The sequence below is a fragment of the Bufo bufo genome, chromosome 10 (genome assembly GCF_905171765.1).
Source record: "Bufo bufo chromosome 10, aBufBuf1.1, whole genome shotgun sequence".
NCBI lineage: Eukaryota > Metazoa > Chordata > Amphibia > Anura > Bufonidae > Bufo > Bufo bufo.
This window is the reverse complement of record NC_053398.1, coordinates 592,015-609,310: the sequence shown is the minus strand read 5'-3', so window position 1 is coordinate 609,310 and position 17,296 is coordinate 592,015. Positions and strand designations below refer to the sequence as shown.

Here is a 17,296-nt window from a genome sequence, read left to right as displayed (position 1 = left end):
AGGAGCAGTATTATAGTAGTTATATTCTTGTACATAGGAGCAGTATTATAGTAGTTATATTCTTGTACATAGGAGCAGTATTATAGTAGTTATATTCTTGTACATAGGGGCAGTATTATAGTAGTTATATTCTTGTACATAGGGGCAGTATTATAGTAGTTATATTCTTGTACATAGGAGGCAGTATTATAGTAGTTATATCCTTGTACATAGGAGCAGTATTATAGTAGTTATATTCTTGTACATAGGAGCAGTATTATAGTAGTTATATCCTTGTACATAGGAGCAGTATTATAGTAGTTATATTCTTGTACATAGGAGCAGTATTATAGTAGTTATATTCTTGTACATAGGAGCAGTATTATAGTAGTTATATCCTTGTACATAGGAGCAGTATTATAGTAGTTATATTCTTGTACATAGGAGGCAGTATTATAGTAGTTATATTCCTGTACATAGGAGGCAGTATTATAGTAGTTATATTCCTGTACATAGAGGGCAGTATTATAGTAGTTATATTCTTGTACATAGGAGCAGTATTATAGTAGTTATTTTCTTGTATATAGGAGCAGTATTATAGTTTATATTCCTGTACATAGGAGGCAGTATTATAGTAGTTATATTCTTGTACATAGGAGCAGTATTATAGCAGTTATATTCCTGTACATAGGAGCAGTATTATAGCATTATATTCTTGTACATAGGAGCAGTATTATAGTAGTTATTTTCTTGTACTTGGAGGGCAGTGTTTTAATATTTGTACGCTGCTATGTGGCCGCTCATTTTGTGAGGTAGAAATGTTATGTGAAGTTTGTCAGATCCCTTCCCCCACTTCTCTTGAGCACAGGAGGGGGCATGATATTTGATGTGTCCTGATGTATGATGGTGTGAATCATGTTTTGAGCTCCGTCCATTAGTCTTCTGTCTGCACTGGACAGTAGATGGCGGTTGTTTTTTTGGAGTGCCGTTCCTCATCTGAGTTGTCCGTGTTCCCTTGACTTACAGATTACCAGAGGTTGATGACGGTGGGCGGAGACCATCACCGGCCTCATGTTTCCGTTCCAGTGGCAGCACGTCTACGTCCCCATTCTGCCAGCGTCACATCCTGCACTTTCTGGACGCTCCGTGCCATATTTGATGGGTTTACACTCCAACGGTTTGGATGACAGGTCGAAGCTGGAGCTGCCGCAGGAGGTGAGACTGATCTTGATGGTTGGGGGTTGGGAGGTGATGTGTGGGGATGAGAGATGTCGGGCAGCCATCATGGTTGCCTGGGTTATTTCTGTGTCTGATAAGAGAGGAATCTGAGAGATCTGCGGCACAGTATAGGAAGTTACCGGCCCCTATTAATGGGGGATGTCTGTTGTGGTCCCGGATCCCGTACCCCTAGCAATAGGCTGATACTGTGCCCCTGCAGGGCAATGCAAGCTTACATGGCGACCCTTCATTCTGGCTCACAGTGGGGTTCCTGAGCGGGGGCCTGCCATGTATTGCTGCCATATGGGAAGAAATATGGCTGACAGGAGGTGGCCCCTTCTTTGGTTAGCGTTAGGGCCCTTGTGTCTTCCTACCTGTTGATATGAATACAGCGATAGACTCTCGCCCGGTCCCTCGCTTTCCGCTCGTATTTAGACATGTCAGTCCCAGAATGCACTGCTTCCTTCTGGTTCATATCGAGACGGCACAAGCCCCGGAACAGATGTGACTGCAGGCCTCGGGGCTCGCATCATCTTCCGTGTACAGAAAAAATAATTCTCTTCCTAATGGCCGAGGGCACAGCGAGCGCAACTCTCACTACAATCCCCTGATTGTTCTGGGCTCTCAATGGTTCCTTGTCTGCAGAGAGAACGAGCCGGGAGCCTCATGTCTGCAACGCTTTGTGTAACGGACCCACCCCGTGATGGCCCCGCTGATCCCCGGTGATGGCCCCGCTGATCCCCGGTGATGGCCCCGCTGATCCCCGGTGATGGCCCCGCTGATCCCCGTGATGGCCCCGCTGGTCCCCGTGATGGCCCCGCTGGTCCCCCCGGTGATGGCCCCGCTGGTCCCCGGTGATGGCCCCGCTGGTCCCCGTGATGGCCCCCGCTGGTCCCCGGTGATGGCCCCGCTGGTCCCCGTGATGGCCCCGCTGGTCCCCGGTGATGGCCCCGCTGGTCCCCGGTGATGGCCCCGCAGGTCCCCGTGACGGCCCCGCTGGTCCCCCGGTGATGGCCCCGCTGGTCCCCGGTGATGGCCCCTGCTGGTCCCCGTGATGGCCCCGCTGGTCCCCGGTGATGGCCCCGCTGGTCCCCGTGATGGCCCCGCTGTGTCCCCGGTGATGGCCCCGCTGGTCCCCGGTGATGGCCCCGCTGGTCCCCGGTGATGGCCCCGCTGATCCCCGGTGATGGCCGCCGCTGATCCCCGTGATGGCCCCGCTGATTCCCCGGTGATGGCCCCGCTGATCCCCGTGATGGCCCCCGCTGATCCCCAGTTAATGGATAGGCGGCATTCTCAGTGATGTCAACCCGCTGATCTCTAGTCAATGGATAGGCGGCATTCTCAGTGATGTCACCGCTGATCCCTAGTCAATGGATAGGCGGCATTCTCAGTGATGTCACCGCTGATCCCTAGTCAATGGATAGGCGGCATTCTCAGTGATGTCACCGCTGATCCCTAGTCAATTGATAGGCGGCATTCTCAGTGATGTCTGGTCACCGGTAGACCCTTGTGTTGCTGGTTTGTCACCCTCTCCGTCTCCTCCATGTCCCCCGTACTCCAGGCCAACCTCTGCTTCGTGACATTGACAACCATTTCATTGAGTTACCAGAAGATCTCCCCCAGTTCCCTAACAAGCTGGAGTTCATCCAGGAGGTGTCTGAGGGTCCTCATGTCCTTCGGCATCCCCCCCGAGGGAACCTGCACTGCTGCGAAAGCGTCTCCAAGCTGAAGAACCTGAAGAGCGCCGACCTGTGGTCCGACAAGAAGAACGGGAACCTGGCCGGGTCACCCCTCAATTCTTTCGAACTTTTGAAGGAGAATGAAACCTTGGCACGAATCCAGGCACTGGTGAGAGGACGGGCGTGAGCTTGGAGAAGGTGAGGCACTAACCTTAATATCCACAGGGTAGGATTCATGAAGGCAGGACCCCCACCAGCCTCCAGGGTCCTGTGCCCCCTCTTTGAATGGAGCAGCAGTCGAGCATGCACGCTGCCGCTCTTCTTGCAGTCCTCGCAGTAGGCGAGCGCTGTTCTCCACCACCAGTTTGAATGGAGCGGTGGAGTGACCGCATTCTGGGGGGGGGGGGGGCAAAGCGAGCTGACCCGCGTCGTGCCCGAACAGAAGGGCGCTTTAAAACGCTGCAGGGCGGCCTCAGAAAAGCAGATTCTTCTGTATTGCAGCATATCCACAGAATACAGGGAAGTAGATGGAAAACCTCCCCTGCAATAACGGAGGAGACCGCCCCCGCAGCGTCCTTCGTCTGCTCTGGATTGGCGTTAAAGGGGTTGTCCAGGTTCAGAGCTGAACCCGGACAGACCCCCTGGTGTTGGCATCAGAGCACCTCATGCTCCGATGCGTTCCCGTGCCCTGCACTAGATCGCGCAGGGCACGGGCCTCTTTTGTTTACAGTAACACACTGCTGGGTGGAAGCTTCTGCCCGACAGTGTGTTCAGTGACATCACCGGCCCTGACGGCGGGATTTAGCGCTGCCCTAGCTGTTTTAACTGGCTAGGGTAGCGCTAAAGCCCGCACATCAGTTGCGGTGACGTCACCGGGCTTCCTAGCAGCCCCATGGAGAGCCCGGTACGTCACCAGAACTCCAGAAAATTGCCTTTGGCCCTGCGCGATTTAGAGTGAACTGCTCCGATGCTCAAGTCAGGGGGGCTGCCGGGGTGAAAATGGAGGTATGTCCGGGTTCAGCTCTGAACCTGGCCACCCCTTTAAATCCGGTGCTTTTCTGCTCTTGTATTATGGGCTCAGATCACCCGATCTGACAGGCATCTTAGGTCCTTAAACCCTCCAACTCCATCCCCGTGAGATAACTGCACAAATCTCCCTCTGCTCCCTCTGATACACTGTATCACTCGTACATTGTAGCAAACCCTCAGCTTTGAGACACATAGCTATACAACTTTTCAGTGAATATAAACAAGATGGTTCTGGTTTGCTGACAGCAAGCATAGATCTTGAAAATGGTGCAGAATTTAAGCACATAGGGGGAGATTTATCAAAACTGGTGCTAAGGAAAAATGACTTGTTTGCCCATAGAAGCCAATCTGGTTCCACCTTTCGTCTTTTAGCTTGGAATCTGATTGGTTGATCTGGATCAATAGGTTATGCCAGAGGCAAACTCTGTCCTCTTAAGAACAGGGCCCCTCCGAGAATGAATGGAGAGGCTGCTGCACATGCGCTGCGTGCTGTTCATTCATTGCAGGGCCCCATTATTCAGATAGGAGTGGGTCCCATCGCACGTTTATTGCATAGCCTATTCATGGGGCCTGCAGTCTTACTCTTGATTCCCTTTACTGCAGGTGGAAGTTAAAGAAGAGACGACTGATAAGAAGGAGGCGAAATTCCAGTGTGATGAGGAGGAACTCCGCATCCATCAGCTGAACATCCACGTTCGAGAAGTATTTGCTAACCGCTTCACCCAGATGTTTGCCGACTACGAAGTGTTTGTCATCCAGCCGAGCCAAGACAAGGAGTCGTGGTTCACAAACCGCGAGCAGATGCAGAACTACGACAAGGTGAGTCATTCAGTGTCTCGCCGTCTTCAAGATCTGTGCTTGCTGTAAGTCCAGACAGAGGATTGTCCTCAGCTGTGTGGGCATGAATCTCAGCCTAGAATGATTTCAGTCACTGACAGCATGCTGCAGAGATATTGGAAATGGTGAAGAACTGATGGACTATTAGAAAGTTGTATCTGAGCCCGTCCTTTCCACGCAGGCCTCCTTCCTCTCCGACCAGCCAGAGCCGTACTTGCCTTTTCTGTCACGTTTCTTAGAGACACAGATGTTTGCCTCCTTCATTGATAATAAGATCATGTGCCACGAAGATGACGATAAAGACCCGATTTTACGTGTTTTTGACGCAAGAGTAGACAAGATCCGACTGCTAAATGTCCGGACGCCGACCCTGCGCACGTCCATGTACCAGAAGTGCACCGCCTTTGAGGAGCAGGTGAGGGGGGCACTTACTTCTGAGAGGTGAGAGAGTAATGAGGCGAGAGGAAGGAGGGAGGAGAGAGTAATGAGGAAGGAGGGGGGGAGAGTATGAGGGAAGGAGGGAGGAGAGAGTAATGAGGAGGAGGAGAGAGTAATGAGTAGGGAGGAGAGAGTAATGAGGAGGGAGGAGAGAGTAATGAGGAGGGAGGAGAGAGTAATGAGGAGGGAGGAGAGAGTAATGAGGAGGGAGGAGAGAGTAATGAGGAGGGAGGAGAGAGTAATGAGGGGGGGAGAGAGTAATGAGGAGGGAGGAGAGAGTAATGAGGAGGGAGAAGAGAGTAATGAGGTGAGAGAGTAATGAGGAGGAGGAGAGAGTAATGAGGCGAGAGGAGGAGAGAGAATGAGGCGAGAGGGAGGAGAGAGTAATGAGGAGGGAGGAGAGAGTAATGAGGCGAGAGGGAGGGAGAGAGTAATGAGGCGAGAGGGAGGAGAGAGTAATGAGGCGAGAGGGAGGAGAGAGTAATGAGGCGAGAGGGAGGAGAGAGTAATGAGGCGAGAGGAAGGAGGGAGGAGAGTGTAATGAGGAGGGAGGAGAGAGTAATGAGGAGGGAGGAGAGAGTAATGAGGAGGGAGGAGAGAGTAATGAGGAGGGAGGAGAGAGTAATGAGGAGGGAGAGAGTAATGAGGAGGGAGGAGAGAGTAATGAGGAGGGAGGAGAGAGTAATGAGGGGGGGAGAGGAGTAATGAGGAGGGAGGAGAGAGTAATGAGGAGGGAGAAGAGAGTAATGAGGTGAGAGAGTAATGAGGCGAGAGGAAGGAGGGAGGAGAGAGTAATGAGGAGGGAGGAGAGAGTAATGAGGAGGGGGGAGAGAGTAATGAGGAGGGAGGAGAGAGTAATGAGGAGGGAGGAGAGAGTAATGAGGAGGGAGGAGAGAGTAATGAGGAGAGGAGAGAGTAATGAGGAGGGAGGAGAGAGTAATGAGGAGGGAGGAGAGAGTAATGAGGAGGGAGGAGAGAGTAATGAGGGGGGAGAGAGTAATGAGGGGGGAGGAGAGAGTAATGAGGAGGGAGGAGAGAGTAATGAGGAGGGAGGAGAGAGTAATGAGGAGGGAGGAGAGAGTAATGAGGAGGGAGGAGAGAGTAATGAGGAGGAGGACAGCGTAATGAGGAGGGAGGAGAGTAATGAGGAGGGAGGAGAGAGTAATGAGGAGGGAGGAGAGAGTAATGAGGAGGGAGGAGAGAGTAATGAGGAGGGAGGAGAGAGTAATGAGACAAGAGGAAGGAGGGAGGAGAGAGTAATGAGGTGAGAGGAAGGGGAGAGTAATGAGACAAGAGGAAGGAGGGAGGAGAGAGTAATGAGGAGGGAGGAGAGAGTAATGAGGAGGGAGGAGAGAGTAATGAGGAGGGAGGAGAGAGTAATGAGGAGGGAGGAGAGAGTAATGAGGAGGGAGGAGAGAGTAATGAGACAAGAGGAAGGAGGGAGGAGAGAGTAATGAGGAGGGAGGAGAGAGTAATGAGGAGGGAGGAGAGAGTAATGAGGAGGGAGGAGAGAGTAATGAGGAGGGAGGAGAGAGTAATGAGGAGGGAGGAGAGAGTAATGAGGAGGGAGGAGAGAGTAATGAGGAGGGAGGAGAGAGTAATGAGGAGGGAGGAGAGAGTAATGAGGAGGGAGGAGAGAGTAATGAGGTGAGAGTAATGAGGAGGGAGGTGAGAGTAATGAGGAGGGAGGAGAGAGTAATAGAGGAGGAGAGAGTAATGAGGAGGGAGGAGAGAGTAATGAGGAGGGAGGAGAGAGTAATGAGGTGAGAGGGAGAGAGTAATGAGGTGAGAGGGAGGAGAGTATGAGGAGGGAGGAGAGAGTAATGAGAGAGGGAGGAGAGTAATGAGGCGAGAGGAGGGAGAGTATGAGGCGAGAGGGAGGAGAGAGTAATGAGGCGAGAGGGAGGGGAGAGTAATGAGGTGAGAGGAAGGAGGGAGGAGAGAGTAATGAGGAGGGAGGACAGAGTAATGAGGCGAAAGGAGGGAGGACAGAGTAATGAGGAGAGAGGCGAGAGGGAGGACAGAGTAATGAGGAGAGAGGCGAGAGGGAGGACAGAGTAATGAGGAGAGAGGCGAGAGGGAGGACAGAGTAATGAGGCGAGAGGGAGGGGAGAGTAATGAGACAAGAGGAAGGAGGGAGGAGAGAGTAATGAGACAAGAGGAAGGAGGGAGGAGAGAGTAATGAGACAAGAGGAAGGAGGGAGGAGAGAGTAATGAGGTGAGAGGAAGGAGGGAGGAGAGAGTAATGAGGAAGGAGGGGGGGAGAGTAATGAGGAGGGAGGAGAGAGTAATGAGGAGGGAGGAGAGAGTAATGAGGAGGGAGGAGAGAGTAATGAGGGGGGAGGGGAGAGTAATGAGGCGAGAGGGAGGAGAGAGTAATGAGACAAGAGGAAGGAGGGAGGAGAGAGTAATGAGACAAGAGGAAGGAGGGAGGAGAGAGTAATGAGACAAGAGGAAGGAGGGAGGAGAGAGTAATGAGGTGAGAGGAAGGAGGGAGGAGAGAGTAATGAGGAAGGAGGGGGGAGAGAGTAATGAGGAGGGAGGAGAGAGTAATGAGGGGGGAGGACAGCGTAATGAGGGGGGGAGGCGAGAGGGAGGACAGAGTAATGAAATGAGAGGAAGAAGGGAGGACAGAGTAATGAGGCGAGAGGGAGGGAGAGTAATGAGACAAGAGGAAGGAGGGAGGAGAGAGTGAATGAGGTGAGAGGAAGGAGAGAGGACAGAGTAATGAGGAAGGAGGGGGGAGAGAGTAATGAGGAGGGAGGAGAGAGTAATAGGCGAGAGGGAGGGGAGAGTAATGAGACAAAGAGGAAGGAGGGAGGAGAGAGTAATGAGGTGAGAGGAAGGAGGGAGCAGAGAGTAATGAGGAAGGAGGGGGGAGAGAGTAATGAGGAGGGAGGAGAGAGTAATGAGGAGGGAGGAGAGAGGAATGAGGAGGGAGGAGAGAGTAATGAGGAGGGAGGAGAGAGTAATGAGGAGGAGGAGAGAGTTATGGAGTGGGAGGAGAGAGTAATGAGGCCGAGAGGGAGGGGAGAGTAATGAGACAAGAGGAAGGAGGGAGGAGAGAGTAAGAGGTGAGAGGAAGGAGAGAGGACAGAGTAATGAGGAAGGAGGGGGGAGAGAGTAATGAGGAAGGAGGAGAGAGTATTTGAGGAGGGAGGAGAGAGTAATGAGGAGAGAGGGAGGGGAGAGTAATGAGACAAGAGGAAGGAGGGAGGAGAGAGTGAATGTGGTGAGAGGAAGGAGGGAGGTGAGAGTAATGAGAAGGAGGGGGGAGAGAGTAATGAGGGGGGAGGACAGCGTAATAAGGGGGGAGGACAGCGTAATGAGGGGGGAGGACAGCGTAATGAGGGGGGAGGACAGCGTAATGAGGGAGGAGGAGAGAGTAATGAGGAGGGAGGAGAGAGTAATGAGGAGGGAGGAGAGAGTAATGAGGAGGGAGGAGAGAGTAATGAGGAGGGAGGAGAGAGTAATGAGGAGGGAGGAGAGAGTAATGAGGGAGGAGAGAGTAATGAGGAGGGAGGAGAGAGGAATGAGGCGAGAGGAAGGAGGGAGGAGAGAGTAATGAGGTGAGAGGAAGGAGAGAGGACAGAGTAATGAGGAAGGAGGGGGGAGAGAGTAATGAGGAAGGAGGAGAGAGTAATGAGGAGGGAGGAGAGAGTAATGAGGAGGGAGGAGAGAGTAATGAGGAGGGAGGAGAGAGTAATGAGGAGGGAGGAGAGAGTAATGAGGTGAGAGGAAGGAGGGAGGAGAGAGTAATGAGGTGAGAGGAAGGAGAGAGGACAGAGTAATGAGGAAGGAGGGGGGAGAGAGTAATGAGGAAGGAGGAGAGAGTAATGAGGAGGGAGGAGAGAGTAATGAGGCGAGAGGGAGGGGAGAGTAATGAGACAAGAGGAAGGAGGGAGGAGAGAGTAATGAGGTGAGAGGAAGGAGGGAGGAGAGAGTAATGAGGAAGGAGGGGGGAGAGAGTAATGAGGAGGGAGGAGACAGTAATGAGGAGGGAGGACAGCGTAATGAGGGGGGAGGACAGCGTAATGAGGGGGGAGGACAGCGTAATGAGGGGGGAGGACAGCGTAATGAGGGGGGAGGAGAGAGTAATGAGGGGGGAGGAGAGAGTAATGAGGAGGGAGGGGAGAGTAATGAGACAAGAGGAAGGAGGGGGGAGAGAGTAATGAGGTGAGAGGAAGGAGGGAGGAGAGAGTAATGAGGTGAGAGGAAGGAGGGAGGAGAGAGTAATGAGGCGAGAGGGAGGGGAGAGTAATGAGGCGAGAGGGAGGAGAGAGTAATGAGGAGGGAGGAGAGAGTAATGAGGCGAGAGGGAGGGGAGAGTAATGAGGCGAGAGGGAGGAGAGAGTAATGAGACAAGAGGAAGGAGGGAGGAGAGAGTAATGAGACAGGAGGGAGGAGAGAGTAATGAGGTGAGAGGAAGGAGGGAGGAGAGAGTAATGAGGAAGGAGGGGGGAGAGAGTAATGAGGAGGGAGGAGAGAGTAATGAGGGGGGAGGACAGCGTAATGAGGGGGGAGGCGAGAGGGAGGACAGAGTAATGAAATGAGAGGAAGAAGGGAGGAGAGAGTAATGAGGCGAGAGGGAGGGGAGAGTAATGAGACAAGAGGAAGGAGGGAGGAGAGAGTAATGAGGTGAGAGGAAGGTGGGAGGAGAGAGTAATGAGGAAGGAGGGGGGAGAGAGTAATGAGGAGGGAGGAGAGAGTAATGAGGAGGGAGGAGAGAGTAATGAGGAGGGAGGAGAGAGAGTAATGAGGAGGGAGGAGAGAGTAATGAGGAGGGAGGAGAGAGTAATGAGGCGAGAGGGAGGGGAGAGTAATGAGACAAGAGGAAGGAGGGAGGAGAGAGTAATGAGGTGAGAGGAAGGAGAGAGGACAGAGTAATGAGGAAGGAGGGGGGAGAGAGTAATGAGGAAGGAGGAGAGAGTAATGAGGAGGGAGGAGAGAGTAATGAGGCGAGAGGGAGGGGAGAGTAATGAGACAAGAGGAAGGAGGGAGGAGAGAGTAATGAGGTGAGAGGAAGGAGGGAGGAGAGAGTAATGAGGAAGGAGGGGGGAGAGAGTAATGAGGGGGGAGGACAGCGTAATGAGGGGGGAGGACAGCGTAATGAGGGGGGAGGAGAGAGTAATGAGGGGGGAGGACAGAGTAATGAGGAGGGAGGAGAGAGTAATGAGGAGGGAGGAGAGAGTAATGAGGAGGGAGGAGAGAGTAATGAGGAGGGAGGAGAGAGTAATGAGGAGGGAGGAGAGAGTAATGAGGCGAGAGGAAGGAGGGAGGAGAGAGTAATGAGGTGAGAGGAAGGAGAGAGGACAGAGTAATGAGGAAGGAGGGGGGAGAGAGTAATGAGGAAGGAGGAGAGAGTAATGAGGAGGGAGGAGAGAGTAATGAGGCGAGAGGGAGGGGAGAGTAATGAGACAAGAGGAAGGAGGGAGGAGAGAGTAATGAGGTGAGAGGAAGGAGGGAGGAGAGAGTAATGAGGAGGGAGGAGACAGTAATGAGGAGGGAGGACAGCGTAATGAGGGGGGAGGACAGCGTAATGAGGGGGGAGGACAGCGTAATGAGGGGGGGAGGACAGCGTAATGAGGGGGGAGGAGAGAGTAATGAGGGGGGAGGAGAGAGTAATGAGGAGGGAGGGGAGAGTAATGAGACAAGAGGAAGGAGGGAGGAGAGAGTAATGAGGTGAGAGGAAGGAGGGAGGAGAGAGTAATGAGGTGAGAGGAAGGAGGGAGGAGAGAGTAATGAGGCGAGAGGGAGGGGAGAGTAATGAGGCGAGAGGGAGGAGAGAGTAATGAGGAGGGAGGAGAGAGTAATGAGGCGAGAGGGAGGGGAGAGTAATGAGGCGAGAGGGAGGAGAGAGTAATGAGACAAGAGGAAGGAGGGAGGAGAGAGTAATGAGACAGGAGGGAGGAGAGAGTAATGAGGTGAGAGGAAGGAGGGAGGAGAGAGTAATGAGGAAGGAGGGGGGAGAGAGTAATGAGGAGGGAGGAGAGAGTAATGAGGGGGGAGGACAGCGTAATGAGGGGGGAGGCGAGAGGGAGGACAGAGTAATGAAATGAGAGGAAGAAGGGAGGAGAGAGTAATGAGGCGAGAGGGAGGGGAGAGTAATGAGACAAGAGGAAGGAGGGAGGAGAGAGTAATGAGGTGAGAGGAAGGAGGGAGGAGAGAGTAATGAGGAAGGAGGGGGGAGAGAGTAATGAGGAGGGAGGAGAGAGTAATGAGGAGGGAGGAGAGAGTAATGAGGAGGGAGGAGAGAGTAATGAGGAGGGAGGAGAGAGTAATGAGGAGGGAGGAGAGAGTAATGAGGCGAGAGGGAGGGGAGAGTAATGAGACAAGAGGAAGGAGGGAGGAGAGAGTAATGAGGTGAGAGGAAGGAGAGAGGACAGAGTAATGAGGAAGGAGGGGGGAGAGAGTAATGAGGAAGGAGGAGAGAGTAATGAGGAGGGAGGAGAGAGTAATGAGGCGAGAGGGAGGGGAGAGTAATGAGACAAGAGGAAGGAGGGAGGAGAGAGTAATGAGGTGAGAGGAAGGAGGGAGGAGAGAGTAATGAGGAAGGAGGGGGGAGAGAGTAATGAGGGGGGAGGACAGCGTAATAAGGGGGGAGGACAGCGTAATGAGGGGGGAGGACAGCGTAATGAGGGGGGAGGACAGCGTAATGAGGGGGGAGGAGAGAGTAATGAGGGGGGAGGACAGAGTAATGAGGAGGGAGGAGAGAGTAATGGGGAGAGAGGAAGGAGGGAGGAGAGAGTAATGAGGAGAGAGTAGTGAGACGAGAGGGAGGAGAGTAATGAGGAGAGAGGGAGGAGAGTAATGAGGAGAGAGTAGTGAGACGAGAGGGAGGAGAGAGTTATGAGGAGAGAGTAGTGAGACGAGAGGGAGGAGAGTAATGAGGTGAGAAGTGAGAGAGGTGAGCGGGTCAGTTTAGATGATTTTGTGCTTTTCTGTAGTGAAGGCCATTGAGCTGCGACTCTCCAAGATTGATCACACCGCCATCCACCCTCATCTTTTGGATATGAAGATTGGACAGGGGAAGTATGAGCCGGGGTTCTTCCCTAAGCTGCAGTTTGATGTGTTGTCCACAGGACCGGCAACCAACAAGTAAGGAAAATGTGTAACACTACCCTTCTCAGCGTTGGGATGATAGTCCTTCTAGCTGTAGTCTCCTCTGAGCTCGGATCATCCCCTGCTCTGCGTCTTCCATGTTCTTAAATGTTATAATATTACAGGTGGACAAAGAGGAACGCTCCAGCACAATGGAGACGGAAGGACAGACAGAAGCAGCACACAGAGCACCTGAGACTGGATAATGACCAGAGGGAGGTGAGCCGCTGCTCTTATAACGCTCCAGAGACATTACATCATATGTGACTGATATCAGCCGCTGCTCTTATAACGCTCCAGAGACATTACATCATATGTGACTGATATCAGCCGCTGCTCTTATAACGCTCCAGAGACATTACATCATATGTGACTGATATCAGCCGCTGCTCTTATAACGCTCCAGAGACATTACATCATATGTGACTGATATCAGCCGCTGCTCTTATAACGCTCCAGAGACATTACATCATATGTGACTGATATCAGCCGCTGCTCTTATAACGCTCCAGAGACATTACATCATATGTGACTGATATCAGCCGCTGCTCTTATAACGCTCCAGAGACATTACATCATATGTGACTGATATCAGCCGCTGCTCTTATAACGCTCCAGAGACATTACATCATATGTGACTGATATCAGCCGCTGCTCTTATAACGCTCCAGAGACATTACATCATATGTGACTGATATCAGCCGCTGCTCTTATAACGCTCCAGAGACATTACATCATATGTGACTGATATCAGCCGCTTCTCTTATAACGCTCCAGCACTGATATAACCTCCAGAGACATTACATCATATGTGACTGATATCAGCCGCTCCTCTTATAACGCTCCAGCCCTGATATAACCTCCAGAGACATTACATCACATGTGACTGATATCAGCCGCTCCTCTTATAACGCTCCAGAGACATTACATCACATGTGACTGATATCAGCCGCTGCTCTTATAACGCTCCAGAGACATTACATCATATGTGACTGATATCAGCCGCTGCTCTTATAACGCTCCAGAGACATTACATCATATGTGACTGATATCAGCCGCTGCTCTTATAACGCTCCAGAGACATTACATCATATGTGACTGATATCAGCCGCTGCTCTTATAACGCTCCAGAGACATTACATCATATGTGACTGATATCAGCCGCTTCTCTTATAACGCTCCAGTACTGATATAACCTCCAGAGACATTACATCATATGTGACTGATATCAGCCGCTCCTCTTATAACGCTCCAGCGCTGATATAACCTCCAGAGACATTACATCATATGTGACTGATATCAGCCGCTCCTCTTATAACGCTCCAGTACTGATATAACCTCCAGAGACATTACATCATATGTGACTGATATCAGCCGCTCCTCTTATAACGCTCCAGTACTGATATAACGTCCAGAGACATTACATCATATGTGACTGATATCAGCCGCTCCTCTTATAACGCTCCAGTACTGATATAACCTCCAGACATTACATCATATGTGACTGATATCAGCCGCTCCTCTTATAACGCTCCAGTACTGATATAACCTCCAGAGACATTACATCATATGTGACTGATATCAGCCGCTCCTCTTATAACGCTCCAGTACTGATATAACCTCCAGAGACATTACATCATATGTGACTGATATCAGCCGCTCCTCTTATAACGCTCCAGTACTGATATAACCTCCAGAGACATTACATCATATGTGACTGATATCAGCCGCTGCTCTTATAACGCTCCAGAGACATTACATCACATGTGACTGATATCAGCCGCTGCTCTTATAACGCTCCAGAGACATTACATCATATGTGACTGATATCAGCCGCTGCTCTTATAACGCTCCAGCACTGATATAACCTCCAGAGACATTACATCATATGAGACTGATATCCGCCGCTCCTCTTATAACGCTCCAGCACTGATATAACCTCCAGAGACATTACATCATATGTGACTGATATCAGCCGCTCCTCTTATAACGCTCCAGTACTGATATAACCTCCAGAGACATTACATCATATGTGACTGATATCAGCCGCTCCTTTTATAACGCTCCAGTACTGATATAACCTCCAGAGACATTACATCACATGTGACTGATATCAGCCGCTCCTCTTATAACGCTCCAGCCCTGATATAACCTCCAGAGACATTACATCATATGTGACTGATATCGGCCGCTCCTCTTATAACGCTCCAGCGCTGATATAACCTCCAGAGACATTACATCATATGTGACTGATATCGGCCGCTCCTCTTATAACGCTCCAGCGCTGATATAACCTCCAGACATTACATCACATGTGACTGATATCAGCCGCTCCTCTTATAACGCTCCAGCACTGATATAACCTCCAGAGACATTACATCATGTGACTGATATCAGCCGCTCCTCTTATAACGCTCCAGTACTGATATAACCTCCAGAGACATTACATCATATGTGACTGATATCAGCCGCTCCTCTTATAACGCTCCAGCGCTGATATAACCTCCAGAGACATTACATCATATGTGACTGATATCAGCCGCTCCTCTTATAACGCTCCAGCGCTGATATAACCTCCAGAGACATTACATCATATGTGACTGATATCAGCCGCTCCTCTTATAACGCTCCAGTGCTGATATAACCTCCAGAGACATTACATCATGTGACTGATATCAGCCGCTCCTCTTATAACGCTCCAGTACTGATATAACCTCCAGAGACATTACATCATGTGACTGATATCAGCCGCTCCTCTTATAACGCTCCAGTACTGATATAACCTCCAGAGACATTACATCCTATGTGACTGATATCGGCCGCTCCTCTTATAACGCTCCAGCGCTGATATAACCTCCAGACATTACATCACATGTGACTGATATCAGCCGCTCCTCTTATAACGCTCCAGCACTGATATAACCTCCAGAGACATTACATCATGTGACTGATATCAGCCGCTCCTCTTATAACGCTCCAGTACTGATATAACCTCCAGAGACATTACATCATATGTGACTGATATCAGCCGCTCCTCTTATAACGCTCCAGCGCTGATATAACCTCCAGAGACATTACATCATATGTGACTGATATCAGCCGCTCCTCTTATAACGCTCCAGCGCTGATATAACCTCCAGAGACATTACATCATATGTGACTGATATCAGCCGCTCCTCTTATAACGCTCCAGCGCTGATATAACCTCCAGAGACATTACATCATATGTGACTGATATCAGCCGCTCCTCTTATAACGCTCCAGCGCTGATATAACCTCCAGACATTACATCACATGTGACTGATATCAGCCGCTCCTCATATAACGCTCCAGTACTGATATAACCTCCAGAGACATTACATCATGTGACTGATATCAGCCGCTCCTCTTATAACGCTCCAGTACTGATATAACCTCCAGAGACATTACATCATATGTGACCGATATCAGCCGCTGCTCTTATAACGCTCCAGAGACATTACATCATATGTGACTGATATCAGCCGCTCCTCTTATAACGCTCCAGTACTGATATAACCTCCAGAGACATTACATCATGTGACTGATATCAGCCGCTCCTCTTATAACGCTCCAGTACTGATATAACGCTCCAGAGACATTACATCATATGAGACTGATATCAGCCGCTCCTCTTATAACGCTCCAGCGCTGATATAACCTCCAGACATTACATCATATGTGACTGATATCAGCCACTCCTCTTATAACGCTCCAGCACTGATATAACCTCCAGAGACATTACATCATATGTGACTGATATCAGCCGCTGCTCTTATAACGCTCCAGTACTGATATAACCTCCAGAGACATTACATCATATGAGACTGATATCAGCCGCTCCTCTTATAACGCTCCAGCGCTGATATAACCTCCAGACATTACATCATATGTGACTGATATCAGCCACTCCTCTTATAACGCTCCAGCACTGATATAACCTCCAGAGACATTACATCATATGTGACTGATATCAGCCGCTCCTCTTATAACGCTCCAGTACTGATATAACCTCCAGAGACATTACATCATATGTGACTGATATCAGCCGCTCCTCTTATAACGCTCCAGTACTGATATAACCTCCAGAGACATTACATCATATGTGACTGATATCAGCCGCTCCTCTTATAACGCTCCAGTACTGATATAACCTCCAGAGACATTACATCATATGTGACTATTAAAACAGCTTGAACCGCTTCAAACAGACTCTGTTCAGAGTTGTCCTATGTATTTTATTACTTAAAAAAAAAAAAATTTGTTTGAAAAAATAAAAATAAATCCCCCATAGAAATGAAAGGTGGAATGTCCGGAGAGTCAAAGTTTGACTGCCATGGCAGATGTCGCAGTGTAACTACCACCCTGTCTCACAGACACGGCCTCTCTTCTCTCTGTCCAGCACGGTCACAAAGAGACATACACAAAACACTTACAGTTTCTCTCTGTCACACACAATGTTAAATGCACACACACACAGTCAGACACTCACACACAGACACACACATATAGTCACAGGCACTCGCACACACATACAGTCACACTGTCACAGACACACACACACAGTCGGGCGCGCGTACGCACACACGCATAGTCGGGTACGCACACACGTAGTCGGGCACACACGCACACACAGTCGGGCACACACGCACACACAGTCAGGCACACACACACAGACGGGCAGGCACAGTCGGGCACACATACAGTCACACACTGTCACAGACACTCACACACACACTGTCACAGACACTCACACACACACTGTCACAGACACTCACACACACACTGTCACAGACACTCACACACACACTGTCACAGACACTCACACACACACTGTCACAGACACTCACACACACACTGTCACAGACACTCACACGCATAGTCGGGGACGCGCGCACGCAGTCGGGCGCGCACGCAGTCGGGCACACACAGTCAGACACACACAGTCAGACACACACACGCACACAGTCGGGCACACACACAGTCAGACACACACA

The 17,296-nt window shown here is 50.6% G+C and overlaps 1 protein-coding gene across 1 annotated transcript in view; it reads left to right on the top strand.

The window, feature by feature from the left end:
• The window catches only part of DENND5A (DENN domain containing 5A), a gene marked incomplete at its 5' end in the record, with an annotated part of 57,286 nt that overhangs the window by 26,450 nt on the left and 13,540 nt on the right, over window positions 1–17,296 (top strand). The window contains 10 exon segments of the mRNA XM_040409406.1: window positions 1,006–1,028; window positions 1,030–1,194; window positions 2,759–2,771; window positions 2,774–3,046; window positions 3,049–3,074; window positions 4,509–4,724; window positions 4,924–5,157; window positions 5,218–5,223; window positions 12,133–12,278; window positions 12,407–12,500. Coding sequence (XP_040265340.1) covers window positions 1,006–1,028; window positions 1,030–1,194; window positions 2,759–2,771; window positions 2,774–3,046; window positions 3,049–3,074; window positions 4,509–4,724; window positions 4,924–5,157; window positions 5,218–5,223; window positions 12,133–12,278; window positions 12,407–12,500 — 1,196 coding nt within the window.